Below are 20,782 nucleotides of genomic sequence, written 5' to 3'. Positions count from 1 at the left end.
TGACCTCATCTCTTAACCTTCATTTGTTACGATTATGACTATGTTAACTGATTTTACTGATCTTGATATGTACATTTATATTTCATTCTACCATTTTACATACAATACTATTTCACATGTACTTATATCCCTTCTACCAGGGACGCTGCATCTTTTTACCGATCTATGCTTAGGTATACAAAACATGATTAGGCTATTGCCGCTTGTTAGGTTCTATCTATATCTTCTGTTGTTGGTGAGCCCCTTTATGTTTTCGGGGATTAGTCTACATCTTTTCAGTACTTTATGGTTTATATGTTTATAGTATACCCGAGGGCCTTGTCCCGGTAGACAATACTTAGTTATGTTTCAAAGCATTATAGATAGACATATGGTTATGTTTCAATTTGGACCTTCATGACCTTTATAAACGTTTCAATTCTACAACTTATGTTTTGTGCAAAGTGTTTTCTTTTACAAGACTTGACCTCTGTCACGATTCAAAATACACCCTAGACGTAACATGGCGTATAAGACCTCGAGATACCCTACACAAGCCACTTAACATGCATACAACACAACATAATAGACAAAATTAGGAAATCTCATATCAATAAAAGAGTTTGATATAAAAGTGGAAATCTACTCATGGTCTCGACAAGCCAATCTAATGACGTAACTCATACACCACATACAATGATGGAAAACTAAAGACATTAAAGAATGTAAACATTGGTGACAAGGTCCTCTAAACATGAGGACTCGCCAAGTATTCAATCTACAAAGCAATCCACTAGCCACGAGCGAGAGGAGGAAGATCATCGGACCCTACATTATTAAACAATGTAGGCACAAGTATGCATTAGTACATAAAATGTACTAAGTGTGAGAAATATGTATAAAATGTAAAACACAAACATAAGGGGACTAAACATGATATAGATGACCGAGCAAAAACATAGTAAAAACATTTAAAGAAGAATCATAAATCATGAATGTAACACCCGTAAACTAGTAGGCAAAACTAGAGCCTTATGTGAGGGTTCTAGAGCTTGACGTGAGGGTTAGAGTAGTAAATATGGCTTCCCGTACTTAGAGTGAAGGGTTTCGGGCTTAAACGTCATGGTACGACTCCCCAATGACCAACCAAGGGTCCTTGAAGAGGATCTTAGCCAAAACTACCCTAGAATCTGCCCCAAGGCAGTGTACCCACGAGGGGATCACGCCCCGTAAGGGGGTCCACGCCTCGTGGATGGCCTAGTGGGTCAGGGTCCCAAAATGATAATTGCAGACCACCACCCACGATTGACTAGCATGGCCTGTGGGTCCACTCACAGCCCATGGGCGTGGTCTCGTGGGTGAGGCAGTGAAGGCGTGTTAGGAGGTTAAGTGAGGGCTTTGTGGTACTTTCCCAAATTAATTAGGGGCTAAGTGGTGTAGTTTTATTAGTGTTTAGACCACCTATATAAAGCTATTAGACCCCTAAATACATTGATCCTATTCATTATTTCAATTCACCCAAAGAACCCAATTCCCGATCCAAGAAATTCTCTCTCTAGAAAGAAGAAAAAAAGGATTAAGCTAGGTCAAATTGTTCCAATCTTCCAAGATTTGTGAGGGCTTTATAATCAAGTTATGATAGATTATTCATCCATGGATTCTTCCATCCATGGAGTCCCCTAAAAATCCCCACTTGTGAAGATGAAATCCCCAATTCAAGTTAGGGTTCCTTCCAATATTGTGGGTTAAGTTGAGTATGAATCCAATTGAGTGGATATTACTTGTTTATTATTGATATAGTAGTGAATCATGTCACTATGATGATATTATATGTTTTCCATGGCAAACCCTAGTTTAATTGATGAAATTGTAGTAATGTGGGTTTATGCCTTGTGAAGGGAAATTGAGGATTTATAGATGATCTTCTAGAATTGATGACATGTATAGTAATTGTTCAAGAATGAAAGAATGTAAACATGAATTGAATTAGAATAATGTATATGTGATGGATCATGACCAGTAAAGCTTGAGATTGAACCTTTATGATGACATATGATTAGAATTGCTTAAGAATGAAGCTTGTGACTAGAATATCTTGTGATCTAGGTATGTATGATGATTGTAAGAAGTAAAACTTTGAGAGTAAGGCTTGTAGTCATGACGCTAGAATTCTAGGGCTTTGAGAGTAAAGTTAATATGTTGAATTATGCTTGTAATGGCTTTGAGAGTGAAGCCTATATGAGAATGGTAGACTAGTAGATGTCATTGTTGTGGAAGGACATTACCCACCTCATCTACCTTCTGACTGTTTGAATGCATAAAGTGATAGAATCACTTGAAACATGGATTGGTTGTCAAGGACATCCCTCCATAAGTCATGAGTTAAGTAAGGCTTAATAATTAGTCTAAGGAGTGCTTGCTTGGCCCTAATGGATATTGACAATGAGAAGGGAGTTCACACATAGTCGGGTCCGGGTCTACAAGTAGAAAGGATGCTCACACCTAGTTGAGTCCGGGCTTCCAAAGTAAATGGGGAACTCTCACATAATTTATTTTAAATACATATCACATGTTTGCCTTGATGTATAATTTTCCCTATTTAGTATGCCCAACATGAAATCATCTCCTTATGACCAATTATAATTTGAATGGAAAAATATTGTGTGCTTTATTTATCAAAATTTCTAAAAGAAATATGAAATTTGCTATTTTAGTTTAGTTGGCATCTTTGACCACTTGACTCAAGCATCCAAAGTAAAATAATTTTACAATTCAAGTGATTGTTTTGCACAAGAAAACCAAAAGTAGCTAGAGTAACTTTAGTTTCATTTCTGCTGCTCAATTTGAACTGACAAGCTTAGGCTTCCACAATTTCCAAACCAACAACTTGTTTTCTCTTGGTGTGTGTTCTACCAACCTTCTACTTGCATTGAGACACCTTATCATAAACATGTCATTGTCGACGTTTGGCGTTGAACTTTCGTCTACAGGGGTTCGTGGACATTTAGCTCCTTCAGTTGCCTCCACAACCTGATTTACCATCTCCAAGACCTCGCTCATTTTTGGACGATTTCTCGGGTGTTTAACTAAACACCTATTAGCTATGGCAGCTAACTTCTGAGCAGATTTAATGGAATAGTTTCCATCCAATCGAGGATCCAATATTTGTTCAAACTTCTTCAGGTCGGAAAGATGTGGTCTTACCCATTCAAGAAGTTTCTGCTCATTTTTAGGTTTATTTCTGTCCAACGGACGCCTGCCTGTGATGAGTTCATATAGAAACACCCCATAGCTCCATACATCACTCTTGGACGTTAGGCGCCCAGTTTGTATATATTCTGGAGCAGCATATCCAACAGTTCCCACCACCTAATGAAATCAAAAGACATGTATTTGATCAAGTATGTTGTACAAAATAGGATATTTCACATAGCTAGTGCTGGTGTTTTAAAACCAAAATCCAATATCTTTGACATATTTTGAGATATTTCATATGCTAAATTAACTATATCAGCCAAATCGTGACATTTGAATATCATATTGCTTTTAATGTAGTAATTAGTTTTAGTAACGAAAAGGGATAATGCATAAGTATCCTGAACTATGACCGAAATTCCAGTGACACACCTAAGGTCCTATTACCCTTAATTAATTTTGTAAAGCACGATCAACTATTCTGAATACATAATAGAGATTCTTAATTCAATGGAGATATTGGGCATACCGCTGTTGAGACATGGCTTAATCCGTCAGAAGGTCCTAATCTGGCCAAGCCAAAATCAGACAACTTTGCATTCCATTTCTCATCCAAGAGAATGTTAGACGATTTGAAATCTCTAAAGATAATCTGCACCAAAAAATATGTATCAACATGATAGTGCAAAAGTATCATATAATGAGGTGGAAAAGTGTTACAGAGGAACAACAGAATTACCTGAAACTCCATTCCCTCATGTAGGTAAGCCAAGCCTCGAGCAGCATCACGAGCGATATTTAACCTTGTTTCCCATGGCAAAGGTGACATAAAACGACTTATTAAATGATCTTGTACACTTCTGTTGGGCAAAAACTCATATACCAGTAAACGTTGTATTCCTCTTTCATCATCCTGTGCACAATAGCCTATTAATTTGACAAGATTCGGATGCTCAACGACACCAAGGACGTTCACTTCCGTCACCCATTCCTTATGCCCCTAAATCACAAGACAAACTCAATCTTTTTGTTTCACAGTCCACTACATTAAATATAAAAATCTTAAATGAAACTAGCCTGCAAGCCTCTTTGGCTGAGTTGTTTAACAGCAATATTTGTGTCCTTTAAAACGCCCTTGTATACACCTCCAAAACCGCCTTCTCCTAGCATGAGGGATCGACTAAAGTTCTTGGTGGCGCTCTTCAACTCTTCAACTGTGAAGACCTTAAGGTGACAAGGCTTTTTATTAGACAAGCACGAAAACGAGAGCCTCGAAGAGGACTCAGTGCTAATGTCCGATGACACATTTTGTGAGTTGTATTCAGATCCTTTCAGGTCAGGATCTGTGAAAACAGAGGCAGATGACTGGCCTGATGTTGACTTTCTAGTCTTGTTATGATCATCATTCTTATCTGAATTAGAGAACTGGAAACACTTCATCCCTGCATATATCACAAATCTAACCAAATCATATATGCAATTCTTGCCTTGAAATATCACAAATATAATTTTTTTACCTAGAAGAAACACTTTTTCAATTTTCACTATCCATGTGTTTGTTGATTAGCTTCACAGACACTACTAGTTAAATGTGCTATGTTTTTCTTTGTTCAGTACCCGCATTAGAGTTCGACTAAATCTATATTCACACCAGAAAGTCCCACATTGAGGTTAAAACAATACCTAACAAAGGGACTCAAAACCGACAATGAAGACTATTTACCACTCCACCACAACATAGTGGTATTATTTGTACTAAAATAGTTATATCCATGGCTGAGTGGCAAATTGTTGAAATTCTAATTCTAATGGCAAAAACAGGGAAAGTCATCTGAAAATTTTCAGACAGAGCAATAATTTATGCAATTTAAACAGTTATGTGCATTGAGAAAAGGTGTATTTATCAAGAAATTCAAAAAAACGACACTAAAAACATATATCATATAGAAGAGGTATATATATTTACCTTTAGGGAGAAATGAATGGAGAATGAGAGTTGAGGTAAAATGAATGGAGAATGATGAAGTGATTTTTAAAAAAAGAAAAAAAAGGAAGAGAGGAAATCAAGTAAGCAACGAGCATACCATGATCTAAGGAAGTCAATGCTTGGCAGCTGGAATTCAGTTCACCAACTTAAATTAAAAGGGACATTTGGGAAAACAATAAATGACTAAGAATACATTTAAAATATATTTTCTTTTGTTATATAAGAGATAGTTTCAAGTTGAAGACGACATGCCTCATCAATTGCTGTTTCTGCTTCAGGAAGGATATTTTTGAAAAAAAAATTAAAAAAAATTATTTATTTTGATTTAATTAGTATACATTTTTTTTAAAATTAAGGATCCGCTTAATCTATCTTTAGTTTTATTATTTTGAATGCCAGTAAATAATTAATTATCAATAATGAAAAATATTTTAATTATGAAGATCTTAGTGGACTTCTAAGCCCAAAAAAATGAGATGATATACTATCACATAAATATTTATTATAATTTATTTCTGAGTAAGAAAATTTAAAATCATTTAATCAATACTGCTTAAAATTTATAAATATTAATAATATTTATCAAGTATTTAATTGATACTCAATTAGATAATTTCATATCATTTAATTAATATTGTTTTAAATATTAATTTATGAACAAATATTAAACTCAGGCCCAACACGGAGTTTTCATAATTAGTTTTTATAGAAAAGAGGGTTTGAGTCATCAGATGATTCACTTCGTTTAGGTGATAGAGCTATGACTATGACATGTTTGGATACATATAATTGGGGGTGACGGTTCAGACAATTATTTTTAAAAAATTATATCATTCCAATTTTTTGGGTATTTTATAATATATAACTAAATTATTATTTTTTAAAATTATATTATTCAAAATTTTCAGGTATTTTATAATAAATAACTATTTTTTAAAAATCATTCCAATCATATCAGTTTCTCTTCGGTATCGATATGTTTTGGTTAATTTTCGTTTTTTTACTTTTAAAGTATTACCTCAAAACTACTATTATTTAAATATTTCTTTTGCAAATATGTTCTTGAAGAAGCATTTCAATTCTTCACCAAGAAGTCAAGAATGTAAAACTTTATTGCCATACTGTTTAATCTTAAATATTTAATAGGAGTGCTTGCATATGTTTTGTTGTATTGTTTGATACATTATCTACTATAGTATCTTTTAGTTTTAAACTTAATTAATTAAATGCAAATTAAAGATGAAAAAATCAAAGTTGTCCGGTCACCGGTCCACCAGAAGCCTAGGACCTAGGTTATATTTATATTTGAAAAATGCTATAAATATATTTATATATTAAATTTAACATATTGTTAATCTATAAAATATATTTACATACTCAAGGTTATTCACTTCTGTTCGTGAATTTTTATTTTTTTTATAAATTTAAAAGACCATTTCAATTGTTCGGGACAATTATAAACTTAATAAAAGTCTACGATTTTATTGAAAAACTGACATAAATCGGTTCGATTCGATTTGATCGATTTTTCATATTCTTTTGACACCCTAGCAAATAATCCATCTATAACATGTTATAGGCTTTTATAGAATATTTGGTTGTCATTTTTGAATTTGTCATAATTAATATCAACATAATTTTATATATTAAATTATTTATTAGAAATAATATATAGGGATAGTTTTGTTGGATGTATATTTAGAACTCTAATACATATATTAGTCACCACATTATTTAATCTTTTTTTGGGTATGATTTTGAGTCTATATATGAGTAATACATGTTAGTTATACATTTTATTTAGTATTATCGGGTGTATAGTTATTACATAGCAAACACCGATATTAGCAGTATATGAGTCATTAATATATAAATAAGCATGTGTAAAGGTTATATATATATATATATATATATATATATATATATAACACATAAAATTCCTTTGAACTTGATAGCAAAATTTACTTTAACACTTTAAATTTATGGGTAATTATTTACCCCCCTAGTCAATTTTCAAGTGAATTTAATGTCACCCTAAAATTATAATACCAGTCTCACGATGGCAAGTGCATTTCCACACGCGCCCTTTCATTGATATATCAGCGCCACATAATTGCCACGTCAGTGTCATGTAGAACATTATTTAATTTTTACTTTTTCAATTCTTTTTTTTTTTGTTTCTTTTTATTTATTCATAATTTTAGAAAGCAAAAAAAAATTCAAAAAATAAGAACCCTGTTCCTCAACTCAGTCACGGTTGCAATTGAACAAATTCGATCACAATTGAAAAGATTGATTCAAAATGTTAAAACTATTCTCACAAAAACACATTCAATTTTTGAGACACATTATAAGACAATAAATAATGACTGAAAATTTAATTTGAAATGAAGAAATTATAGATTTTCCATTAAAAAGAGCTTCAAGTTCATCACATTCAAACACTACTATAAATAATAATTTTGAAGCAAGAACAAATTGTTGGCTTTTCTATTTTCCCCCCCTATTCATCACACCCTTTTACGGATAAAAAGGAAATAGAGGTGGGGTGAGGGTATTTCAAAGAAAGAGAAAGAAGATGGAAAGTTCAACAAAAAAGAAGAAGAACAAGAAGAAAAGGCGATGCAGTGGTGGTTGGCGGCAGATCCGAAGAGAAAGAAAGAGGGTGAGACTTCTAAGAGGAGAAATAGGGTCAAGATGGGGGTTTCGAAGAAGGAGAAATTAAAGAAGTGGGGGGTTCGACGAAGAAGAAAGAGGTGGTGCAAGTGGTGGTTGAGGGCGAGAGGGCTGGTGGGGTGTGAGGAAGATGAAGGAAAAAAAATTATTGGCTAAAAAGAAAAAAAAATGGGGCCACTTATTCTTTTTCTCTTTAATTATTGGTATTTACGCGTAGTAAAATTTTTGACTTGTCACATCAGCTATTTGGGTGTATTTAAATTCACTTGAAAAGAGATAATGGGGTAAATAATTACCCGTAAAGTTAAAGTACTAAAGTAAATTTCGTTGCCAAGTTCAGGAGGGATTTTATGTATATATATATATATATATATATATATATATAAAAGAGGTGGTAGCGCATATATGTCAGCACACAAAAAAAAATGTTTTTTAAATATTTAAAATTAATTATATGGAATAGGGTTAAATAATTAATTACTATTATATTTTTAAAATGATTTTAAAGCAAATTTTACAATTAATAATAATTTTAAAATAGTTCTAAAAAATAGTGTGATGTGTGTGATTACTTTTTTGTGAAAAAGTTATCATATTTTTTATGCAAAATATTTTATCCATCTTTCCACCACTCCTTATTTACCGCAAAACAAATGCATATTTTTTACATTAATTTTTGTAATTTATATTTTTTTAAGCCCGTTTGTAATTATATTTTTGTATAAATTTATCATATTTTTTAATTCTAATTAAATATCATATTAATGCTAAATATCATGTTTATAAAATTCAAAAATAAAAATAAAAAACATTTTAATTTTTTTTTTATATCTATCAGTCTATATATAATAAGAGAGGCAAAATATACCACATGTTAGGAGAGCCTAAGAGTAGCACCATAATTTTTTAAATTTTCTGAATAATTAAAATTAATTAATTATCTGCAAGTATATTTAATAATAACTAATAAATTACAATTTAAAAAATAAAACAAGTTTTTCAGACAGTTTTTAAAATCTATATATATTAAGAGATGTAAAAAATACCACCGGTTAGGAGAGGCTAAAAGTAGCACCATAATTTTTTAAATTTTCTATACAATTAAAATTGATTAATCATCTGTAATTATATAAAATAATAATTATTAAATTACAATTTTAAAAAATAAAACAATTTTTAAAACAGTTTTTAAAATTAACATGGAAGAAGTTCATAATTTTAAACAGTTTTTAAAATTTAAATTTAAAAATAACATGGAAGCAGTTTTAAAATTATCCATTTATAATTTTAAATAGATTTTAAAATTAACATTCCAAAAACATTTTTCCACTAAAATAAAACATTAAAAAAATCCCCTCTTAACAAACACACGTTTATAAACTACACAAAAAAAAACTCCTTATTTGTAGTAACGAAATACATGTCTTTATTTCCTTTTAAAACGCCATGTCATGTCTAGGGTGTACTTTGGGTTGTGACAAATCCATGTTCTTAGAGTCAAAAACCTTGTCCCAAATGAATGAAGGGAATGGGTTATTTTTAGAGGAATTGGTGCGTTTTGGGGGGAATTTGAAAATTTCAAAATCCTTTGAGAGAACAAATTGAAGGTGAGATACGGATAGAGTAATGATGAAAAGAAGAAAGAAAAGAGGGATATGGCAAACTCGCTCATCTCCTTCTTTGTTTCAAACTTTATGGGTATCAGAGAGGGTACTCAAGTTGGATTTTCCCCTCGTTGATCAAGTACTCCAAATCACAACGAAACATGTGGCACATTTCGATGTCTTGACCCTTGGTGTCATGGATGAGACAAATTTCATCATCTTTACACTAGACAGTGGAGGTCATTCTTTCCTTCCTTACAACATGAGCCAGGATCTTGGCTTGAACCAACTTGCAGTAGATGCTCAGATACAACTCTGCGAAAGCCAAGTCATAACGATGGATCAAAACATCCTTCGTGATTTGCATACAAGGTTCCGCTTGATCACAAACAAGAATGGTGTAAGGGCCCCATATATGACTGATTCTTCAGCTATCGACCATGCTTTGACTTTTAGTCCTCAGCTCCACACACTCTTCAGTAGTATGACCAATCTGATTCTAATGATAAGCACACTTCTTGTGTGTGTCTTTGGGATTAATCTTAGAGTCGGATCCTTTGATAGGGTGCAAGATACCATAACACAAAGAATTTGATAAATAGTAGCACACGAAATCACTTTTGGACGTAGGCCATTGCCCGAAAGTAAACTTGAAGGGTAATCTTCTCATCTCCTTGTCTAAATCATTTTGGTAAAAAGGCCGCACCATCAAATCTTTCTTTGAATTTCTTCTTAGCAATATCAGACTCATTTATTCATCAATAATCATGTCAATCTCCTCTAGAGTGAGGGAATATCCTTTGAGTATTTTTCCAATATTAGAGGCTTCATCATTATTTTTACTTAAAGCTATGGCTATCAACTTGTCAACCTTAGCCCGTTTTCCCTTTGTGATCTCAATCTTACCATCCACTTCAACACTTTTGGCTATCACGATCGCCTTAGCTAGGTTCACTTCCTGAGTCCTTCTCTCAACTTCAGCAATCTCACAGGTGACTCTTTCCATTCTCCTCCACAAAACTTCTTCAACATTCAAGTATCCTTCCATCTTGATGACAAAGTTTAACCTTTCCTAACAAGATAGAGTAAGGGTTTAGATTTTGAGAGCGAAGCTCGGATTTTGTTGGGAAACTCAAGACTCAAAGAGTATTTGGACAAAAATTGATAATGACTTAATTTTGTGCTTGAGGATTCGATAAATTTTGAAAAGATGTGGGCTAGAACGTTTCCGAATAAAGCAAAATATTCACATAAAATAGTTATAACACATAGTACACAAAAAAAATTATTGCGCGTCCTGAAAAAATATGTGACCTTTTGTGTCAAGGTTAGGCTTAGAGAATTCAAGGATGTGTATACCTTGTAAGTCAATCCATATCCCCGAAATAATTTCATTGATAAAGGACAAAAGTGTTTTACAAAATAGAATATGAGGACACAATTTGAAAAGTTAAATACTAAAGAAAAAGTACAAATGAAGAGTAATCCCACGCAGGGGATGATGACAAACTTTAAATAGTATATGGTCCTTTACTCTTTTAGTGGCATCAACTTTTTTCCAAATAAAGTATTTGTTCATCCACTAGTGATCTCCGATGAGCTAAGACCTTTCTAAATACCCAGTCCTCTCTACAGTCTGGATTTGTAGCTCCATGTGATCATCTAACTCGGTTATGCATTGCCTTACCCTTTCAGTTTGTTGCCTAAGCTGATCTATGACTCTTGCATCCTCCAAATATAGGAAACGGTGTGCCAACTAATTTTCTTGGTATCTTTGTTGAAGTCTTGGAGTAGGACTTGATGCTCAGATTCATCGTCTTTGATACATGTGGTCACGTTTGGGCTGGGCTTGATGGTTTCGACGAAGCTCTTCTTCAACCATTCTTTGTACGCGCCACGACGTTCAACATCAAACCTGTTTGGAACCCTATCACCATTTATCTTTCAAGTTTCCATTCTCCAATGAACATTCTGGCAAAAGTGACTTGGTCATCCTCGTGGCCCATTGAAAATTCTTAATTTCTCCTATTCGAGGATGACTTGCTTACCTCTTAATTTCCTGAGAACTAGACCTTGAGCATAAGGTCGGGCTCCTCTAAGTCTGGAAATTACCAAGAAATGGATATTTTCCCCTCGGATCTAAGTGTCTCATACGACAAGATCGTCGATTGCCCATTGCACATTTTCATCCCTTTATTCATTGAGTATCAGGAACTATAACTGTTGCACATATCCTACCTTAAAATTGTTTATATATAACCACCAACTATGAAATGTAAATTGGTCTAATCGAGCTTTGGAATGGGGTTCCTTAGGATTGTGGACTTAAGCAACCGTTTAATCATCCACCATTGGAGTACTAGGTTGCAACCCTGAAAGAGGATACTTTTGTTCTTACACTTATCCAAAGCCCTATAGATGTCGGTGAGAATCATAGGTGTCAAAGTGTGATATTTGATTGTCATTCCCTTATTGACTACGTAGAAGATGTCATGAGTGAATATTACTACACTTGGATGAATGGTATGATTTGAGTCTTGGGGGAAGACCATGAACTCGAGTAAGCACACTACAAATACAAAAACATGTTTTTCTTTCCAAGTTTGCTCAGAAATGAACTCTTTTTACAAAAAAATTGAAAGCCTATCACGACCCAAAAATGGACGTGATGACACTTGTCTATTCCTACCAAGACAAGTCATCCTCAACCTAATTGAAAAGAAAAAAATGTGGAAAACAGTAAAAGTAAGAACAAGATAAAGCGGAAAACTTATTCTTCTATTAAAACCCCCAAATCTGGTTGTCACGTGTACAAGCCACTAAATACATAAGTACGAAATTAAGAAATAAATACAAATCTCAATCTTTATCTCTCAAGTAGAACAACTCTTAAAGAAAAGGAAAAGAGGGCCCGCCAGGATGACAAGCAACTACCTCTCAAATCCTTCAACAAGCCTCGACTGACAGGGAAAAAGAAGAAGATCATGCGGGTCCGGGATCAGAACCTACACAAGTGTAGAAGCAAGGGGTGAGTACCAACAACACGGTACCCAATAATCAGCCTATTAAACAAAGCAGCTAGCTAGAAAATGAATACCCAGACTGTCCAACCGAACCTAGTCAAACTACAACCTGCACAAAAATCTACCCAAACCTAGCAATTCTATAATACACGACTCACATGCCCAATATTCACAATTCAAATCTTCGCAACTCAACAATTAAATAAATCGAATAAGTCAATTGCAATGACAAGTAGTTCAGGCACACACCACAAGTACATCAATCTCAAGTATCAAGCAAATCACGCATGAGCATAAAATACATCAAGTCACAATAATCATTCTCTTGACGGAACCATTTCCCATCGACACAATATCACTAGCCAAAACCATTTTTCATCGATTTTATATCACATCACTAGCCGAAACTATTTCCCCTCAGCCTTATGTCACATCACTAGAAGAAACCATTTCCCATCAACTTTATATCACATCACTAGCAACAACCATTTTCTATCGGCTTTATATCACATCACTAGCATGAACCATTTTCCATCGGCTTTATATCACATCACTAGCCAGAACCATTGCCCACCAGCTTTATATCACATAACTAGCTGGAAATGACCTCGACCTCACAACACTCCGCACATAACTTATCACAATGTTCAACGATTAAATCACACAATATCACAACACATAGCAGACAAAATAATTTGTGCACAATTAAAGTCCACATTCATGCTTTCAAGAATTTCATCAATCAATCAATAAGGGTTACATTAAGGCAATACATATCATCATTCTCAACACATAGACTTTTTCATTTCAACCCCTTTTTATTCTTTTAGATGTATCAAGTGGACAATTTAAACCCTTCACCTCATCCCTATTACTCCCAACATACAATCAATGAAGGAAGCATATGAATTCAACTAGAATACAAGGTTTAGAAAACCACTTGCCTTAGATCAATCAACAATCACTCCAAGTGTTGAGTCTTTCCCTTTCGAACCACTTCCAAAGCTACACAATCTAAAATAATCAAGTATTCACAATCATTTACCAAAAATCACAATACCCTTACTAATTCTCTTGAAAAGTGGGTCAATCAACACAAACCCCAATTTGAAAAAGAAGGTTTGAATCCGAAAATTAATACTTGAAAACATTACTCAAGGCTTTAAGAACTCATTAGAGAAAACCATTTCAAAAAAAGGGATTAAAATCACTTCAAAATAACCATTTTAGTTAAGAACTTGAGTTCATGAAAAACTTCCACAATCACCTATCAAAATCTCATATTTTGATGTTAAAACTCATAATTGATTAATGGAAAGTGAGGGTTTAGGATCAAGAACACCTACCCAGGTGATCTAGCTTAAATAACGCCATCAAGGGTCCCCAAAGCTCAAAAAGGTGAAATAGGGCTTAAACCCTGAAAATGGCAGCAAAACCCTCTCAGATGTTGCTTAAGCGAACCACGGGTTCTCTTAATCATGGGTCTCACTTTTGGGAACCAGGCTTCGCTTAAGCGAACCTTTCCAAAAAGTCCGGCCTTCGCTTAAGCGATCACACCTTTGCTTATGCGAAGATCACTTAAGCGAAATGCCTATTGCAAAAGTGAAGGTTACAAAACTCAGGAACCAACAAAACTCAACCAACTCTCAAACATTGAAAGGACCCTCGGGATTCGTTCGGAACCCCGTACACACAAACCACATATGGAAATTAATTATACTCGACGTATCAGACTCAATGGAATTGTCAAAACATGAATCCAAGGTCTCATTAACACGACATCCGCGAAAACTACAAGAAACTAACTCAACACCTAAAAGGCTAAAACAAGCTCGAGACCTCTCAAAAATCAACCAAGACCTCACCTAGGCCTATAATCATCCCCCGAATGCAACATAACTCTCAGAATTCCGATCCGAGCATCTGAATCCTGAATGTTGACCAAAGTCAACACAAAGGCTAAAATTTCACAATTTTACAACTTAGGACCTCAAATTCTAAAAAGATTCAGAATCTGAAACCAACAAGTCTCACGAATAAAATTTCACATTTTAGGACTGATGGAATTGATGGAATTCCATTGTGATACTCGAAACTCCAAAAGACCCCAAAAACTACTTTCTTAACAACTTAGTCTTTAAAACTCACAAACTTACCAAATTCTCAACTTTTAACTCAAAGATCAAAACCAACCTTTCAAACTCAATCAAAAATGACTTGGGGTCGATAACGGGAGGGGTAAAATGGAAATTTCATGAAGCTTTTCAAAAATGACTGACCAGTCATTACATTTTCCACCACTAAAAACCATGTTTGTCCTCAAACATAAAGCAAAGAAGGTACCTGAAGCTTAAAAAAACTGAGGATATCTGGCACGCATATCTGACTCTGTCTCCCAAGTCGCCTCACCGACTAAATGATGCTTCCACTACACCTTCACTAAAGCAATCTCTTTGGTCCTAAGCTTCCAGACTTGCCTATCCAAAATGGCTATAGGCTCCTCCTGAAAAAAGACAAGTTTGGACCTAACTCAATTGAATCAAGGGAAAGTACATGGGACTCATCTGGCACGTACTTCCAAAGCATGGAAACATGATATACAGGATGCACAACTGACAAGCTAGGTGGCAATGCCAACTTATAGGCCACCTTTCCCACATGACTCAAAATCTCAAAGGGTCCAATGAATCTAGTGCTAAGCTTGCCCTTCTTTCTGAACCTCATCACACCTGCCAAACATGATCACCCTCCATGAATGTTAGGGCTCAAACTCACCGACCTGCATAACTCTTTTTTTGACTCTAGGCAGTCAACAGTCTACTCTGGATCGTAAAAACCTACTCCATATCATCTTTAAGCAAGTTCATATATAATGAGTCCATCTCAGTTGAATAAAACTATCCGATCGGAGATCTACATCATCTACCATACAACACCTCAAAATGGGTCATCTGAATGTTGTAATGATAACTGTTGTTATAGGCAAACTCTGTAAAGGCAAATGTAATCCCATCTAGCACCAAAATCAATCACACAAGCTCGGAGCATGTCCTCCAACACCTGAATCGTCCGCTCGGACTGACCATCGGTTTGAGGATGAAAAGTTGTACTAATATCTAACTGGGTACCTAAACCATGCTGCAATGCCTTTCAGAAATGGAAAGTGAGCATGGAACCTCGATCAGAGACAATAGAAACTGGGACTCCATGCAATCACACAATTTGACTGATATAAAGCTCGACTAACTCCTCCGTCCTATACTTCATCCAAACTGGGATGAAATGGGCGGACCTGGTCAACCTGTCAACAAACCACCCAAATAGAATCATAACCACCCACGGTGGTAGGTAGTCCCATAATAAAGTCCATAGTGATCCGCTCCCACTTCCAAGTAGGAATGAGAATCCTCTGAGATATACCTCTAGGTCACAGATGCTCACACTTGACCTGTTAACAAGTCAAAAACCTCAAAACAAGATCCGTAATATCTCTCTTCATACCACACCACCAATAGTGTTGGCTCAGGTCATGATACATCTTCGCTGCACCCGGATGGATGGAATATCGGGAATAATGGGTCTTTTCAAGATCAGTCTAATCAACTCGTACACCTTGGGCACACAAATCCATCCTCCAATCTGCAAGACACCATCAGAATCCAAGACAGCCTCCTTGGCTTCCCTTTTCATCATCTTGTATTAAATGAGACATAATTTCTCATCATCAAACTGGCGCTCACGAATCTTCTCAACTAAGGAAGAACAAGCTTCACTGAACGCAATCAAACCACCCGTCTTCTCAGAAACCTATAACTGGACGAGACTGTTGGCTAAAAGCTGAACATCTCTAGCTAATGGTCTCTCCCCACACTAATAGCGGTAAGACTTCCCATACTAGAAGTCTTCCTACTCAAATCATTGGCCACCATGTTGGTCTTCCTTGGATGATACAAGATAGTAATGTCACAGTCCTTCAGTATCTCAAGCCATCTGCACTACCTCAGATTCAGATCACTTAGGCTGAAAATGTACTGAAGACTCCGATGATCTATGAAAATCTCACAATAAACTCCATACAGATAATGTTGCCATAACTTATGCACAAACACTACGACATCCAACTCTAGATCATGGGTAGGGTAGTTCCTCTTATGGATCTTCAACTGCCTAGGAGCATAGGCAATTACCTTACCCTTCTACATCAGAACACCTCTAACCCGACTCTAGAAGCATCGCATTAAACAGTGAAGTCCACGCCCTCCTCCGGTAAAATCAAAATAGGAGTCGACGTCAACAAAGTCTTGAACTTTTGAAAGATCTTCTCACACTCATCAGACCACTGAAAACTCACACTCTGCCGAGTCAATCTAGTCAAAGAAGATGCAATGGTAAAAAAGCTCTGCACAAATCATTGGTAATAGCCCGCAAGTCCTACAAAACTCCAGATCTCAGTAAGTGATGTAGGTCTGGTCCAACCCCTCACCGCCTCAATCTTGGCTGGATCTACCCGAATACCTTCCTTGGATACCACGTGTCCCAAAAATGCCACAGAATCAAGCCAAAACTCACACTTTGAGGAGAACTTGGCATAAAACTTCTCCTCCCTCAATCTATGGAGCACAATCCTCAAATCCCGATCGTGATCCTCCTCAGTCTTGGAGTACACCAAGATGTCGTCAATGAACACTATTACAAAGTAATCTAGATACAGTCGAAACACCCTATTCATCAACTTCATGAACGTTGTTGGGGCATTAGTCAAGCCAAAAGACATCACAAGAAACTCATAGTGCCCATAACGAGTCCTAAAAGCTATTTTAAGGATATCCGATGCCCTAATATTTAGCTGGTAATAACCGAACCTCAAGTCAATCTTAGAAAACAAAGATGCACCCTGAAAGTGATCAAACAAATCATCAATATAAGGAAGAGGATATTTGTTCTTCACTGTCACCCTTAAATTGATCAAACAAATCATCAATATGAGGAAGATGATACACATCCTCATAGATACATCCTTCTTCCTCACAAACAACACAAGAGCACTCCACGGAGAAATACTAAGGCGAATAAACCCCTTACTCAATAGATCCCACAACTGATCATTCAATTCCTTTAACTCGGGTTGATCCATATGATAAGGAGGAATAGAGATGGGTTTGGTGCCCGACTCCAAGTCAATAACAAAATCAATATCCCTATCCGGAGGAACACCTGGAACATCAGTAGGAAACACATCTACATGCTCTCAAATCACGGACATTGAATCCATAGAATGTAGCTCAACACTAGTATCTCGAATGAAAGCCAAGTAGGAAAAGCACCCTCTATCAACCAATCTCTGAGCTCTAATGAATGAGATAACTTTTCTAGGGTAGGAACCACTAGCACCCGTCCACTCAACTCTTGGAACACCCGGGATCGCTAGTGTCATAGTCTTAACATAACAATCAAGACTAGCATGATGCTGGAAAAGCCAATCCATACCCAAGATAATATCAAAGTCTACCATCCCCAAAATGATCAAGTCTACCCAAGTATCATACCTGGCCAAAGAAACAAGAAAAGATCGATACACTTGATCCACCACTAAGGATTCACCCACTGGTGTAGAAACTTGAATAGACACAGACATGAAAACAAATATCATATCAAACCCAACAACAAAATAGGTAGACGCATATGAGAAATTAGATCCTAAATTAAACTAACAGGCGTAGGTCGATGGAAAACTAGGACGATACCTATGATCACAACATCAGAAGTCTCAGCCTCAGGCCTGTTTGGAAAAGCATAACACTGGCCATCCTGGGTGCCTGCAGCATGAATAGAACCTATTCCTCCACCCTGCAGAGCTGGAGTACCTCTACCAGTATTCATGTCACCTCTACCTGTCTGAAATCTGCTTCGACCCCTGGCCAACGGTACTGAATCCCTAGCTGGAACAACTGAAAGAGAACACTAAGGTCCTTAATGCGTCTGTAGTGGACACTGTCGCATCATATGACTTGGATACCCACAAGTATAGCAAGATCTCGGCATGGATAACTGTTACTGCAAACCCGATGAGGTACCATAGCTACCTCGACTAGAACCATAAGATCATCGAGATTACTGCCCACTCTCAGCCGCTGTCATAAAAGCTTGAATTGGTCTATAGCATTAGAAGGAACCCCTACGCCTATGTGAACCTCAGCCTCCAGATAAGGCACCAGAAAACTAACCAAAATAAGGGGCCCTCTTGGGCTCCCTAAACTCCTCGAAAACCATCAACTCCGCCTTATTGGCGGTGCTCACAATGGACTGAAAGGAAGCCCCCTCTCTAGCTGAACACATAAGACCTGACGGAGAAAGGCAACCCTCTCACAAACCGGCGAACTCTCTCTGCCTCATCCTGAACAATAGTCATAGCATGCCTAGAGAGCTCACAAAAATGGGCTTCATAATTGATCACAAACAGACCACCCTGAGTCAAGCTCTCAAATATTAGACGACTTTCCTCTCTCACGCTCCAAGGAATGAAGAGGTCTTGGAAAGCACTAGAAAATACCTTCAACTCTGCTAGAGGAGATCCAACTGGTTCAGACCTCACAAAAGTCCTCCACCACTCTCTGGCGCAACCACGAAGCTGAAGTGTAACAAATCGGACACCACGAGCATCCACCATACCCACTGCCTCAAGCATCTCATGGCACAAAGTCAAAAACTCATGAGCATCCTCAGTCTTACCACCCTGAAACTGGGTGGTTTCAACTTCTAACACCTCTCATAGCATTGTTGATCAATCGCTATCAAGATAACCTCAGGAGCAACCTGTGCACCAACAGCTGGTGTAGGAACCACTGGTGGCTGGCCCACCTAGACATTATCACCTCGAGTTTGATCCCTAACTCTCGTCTAAGAACCTGGGCTGTGCACGACGCACCACTTGGAGAAAGGTTTTCTATCACACCAAACATCCTCAACAAAGTCTCCTAAAACAACAGAGCTCCAAAATCGTGAGGAACCTGGTCCTCAAAAACTTTAACGTGTGGCTCAAGAGAAGCCTTTCTAGACCTTTCTCTAGCTGATGCTGCTCCACTGGCACGACCTTTACATGGTGCTACTCCACGAGCATGACCTCGAGCTTGGGCCTACCTTTACCCCTAGCTGGGGCCTCAACAACAGGCTTGGGGATTGTCTCCCCTCTATAACTGGAACTATAAGCTCTAGTCCTCGACATCTTCCAAAACAACATGCGGCAACTCAGCACTAGCGAAGGTAACCACATGATAATAAAGGACGAATAAAAGGAATTTTCCCTACAATCTTTGTAACCTTTTCAAGATAAGTACATATGTCTTCGTACCGATCCTGAAACTCTACTTAGACTTAGATTGTACACATGTGAGACCTATGAACTTGGGGCTCTGATGCCATTTGTCATGACCCACAAATGGAAGTGATGGCACTTTTCTATTTCCACCAAGACAAGTCAGCCTCAACCCAATCGAAAAGAAAGAAATGCGGAAAACAGTAAAATTAAGAACAAGATAAAGTGGAAAATGTATTCTTCTATTAAAATCTCAAAATCTGGTTGTCACGTGTACGAGCCACTAAATACATAAGTACAGAATTAAGAAATAAATACAGGTTGCGGTCTTTGTCTCTCAAGTAGAACAAAGCTTAAAGAAAAGGAAAAAAGGGCCCTCTAAGATGACAAGCAACTACCTCTCAAATCCTTCAACAAGCCTCGACTGACAAGGAAGAAGAAGTAGATCACACGGGTCCAGGCTAAGAACCTACATAAGTGTAGAAGCAATGGGTGAGTACCAACAACACGGTACCCATCAAGCAGCCTACTAAATAAAGCAACTAGCTTGAAAACCACTACCCCAACTCTCCAACCGAACCTCCTCAAACTACAACCTGCATGGAAATCAGCCCAACCGAGCAATTCTACAAAACACGGCTCACATGCCCAATATTCACAGTTTAAGTCATCACAATTCAACAATTAAACGAATCAAATAAGTCAATTACAATGACAAGTAGTTCATTCACACACCACAAATACATCAATCTCAAGTATCAAGCAAATCACGCATAAGCATAAAATACATAAGTCATAACAATCAATCTCTTGACGCATAATATCACTATTTGGAACAATTTCCCATCGGTTTTATATCACATCACTAGCCGAAACTAATTTCCATCAGCTTTATGTCACATCACTATTCGGAACCATTTCCCATCGGCTTTATAATACATCACTAGCTGGAACCATTTCCTGTCGGCTTTATATCACATCACTACTTGGAACCATTTCCAATCGG

General features: G+C 36.6%; 1 protein-coding gene across 1 annotated transcript; it reads right to left on the bottom strand.

The window, feature by feature from the left end:
- Positions 1-2,741: 2,741 nt before the first annotated feature.
- On the bottom strand, positions 2,742-5,174 carry LOC125821075 (serine/threonine-protein kinase PCRK1-like). The gene is made up of 5 exons (XM_049500494.1): positions 5,141-5,174; positions 4,252-4,616; positions 3,914-4,174; positions 3,704-3,826; positions 2,742-3,348 (listed from the first exon to the last, which is right to left on the bottom strand). The coding sequence occupies exons 2-5, from the start codon at positions 4,612-4,614 to the stop codon at positions 2,818-2,820; spliced, it is 1,278 nt and encodes a 425-aa protein (XP_049356451.1). The 5' UTR covers positions 4,615-4,616; positions 5,141-5,174; the 3' UTR covers positions 2,742-2,817.
- Between the last annotated feature and the right edge of the window lie 15,608 nt (positions 5,175-20,782).

Source organism: Solanum verrucosum, unplaced genomic scaffold (genome assembly GCF_900185275.1).
Source record: "Solanum verrucosum unplaced genomic scaffold, falcon-dt-bn FXZP01000050.1, whole genome shotgun sequence".
Taxonomy (NCBI): Eukaryota; Viridiplantae; Streptophyta; class Magnoliopsida; order Solanales; family Solanaceae; genus Solanum; species Solanum verrucosum.
This window is presented reverse-complemented; position numbering and strand designations above follow the sequence as displayed.

Coding starts and splice junctions, on each gene's coding strand:
- LOC125821075 (XM_049500494.1), bottom strand. CDS start 4,614: ATGAAGTGTTTCCAGTTCTCTAATTCAGATAAGAATGATGATCATAAC. Junction 3,827..3,913: donor ATGAGGGAATGGAGTTTCAG/GTAATTCTGTTG, acceptor TTTTTGGTGCAG/ATTATCTTTAGAGATTTCAA. Junction 3,349..3,703: donor TAAGCCATGTCTCAACAGCG/GTATGCCCAATA, acceptor TGATTTCATTAG/GTGGTGGGAACTGTTGGATA.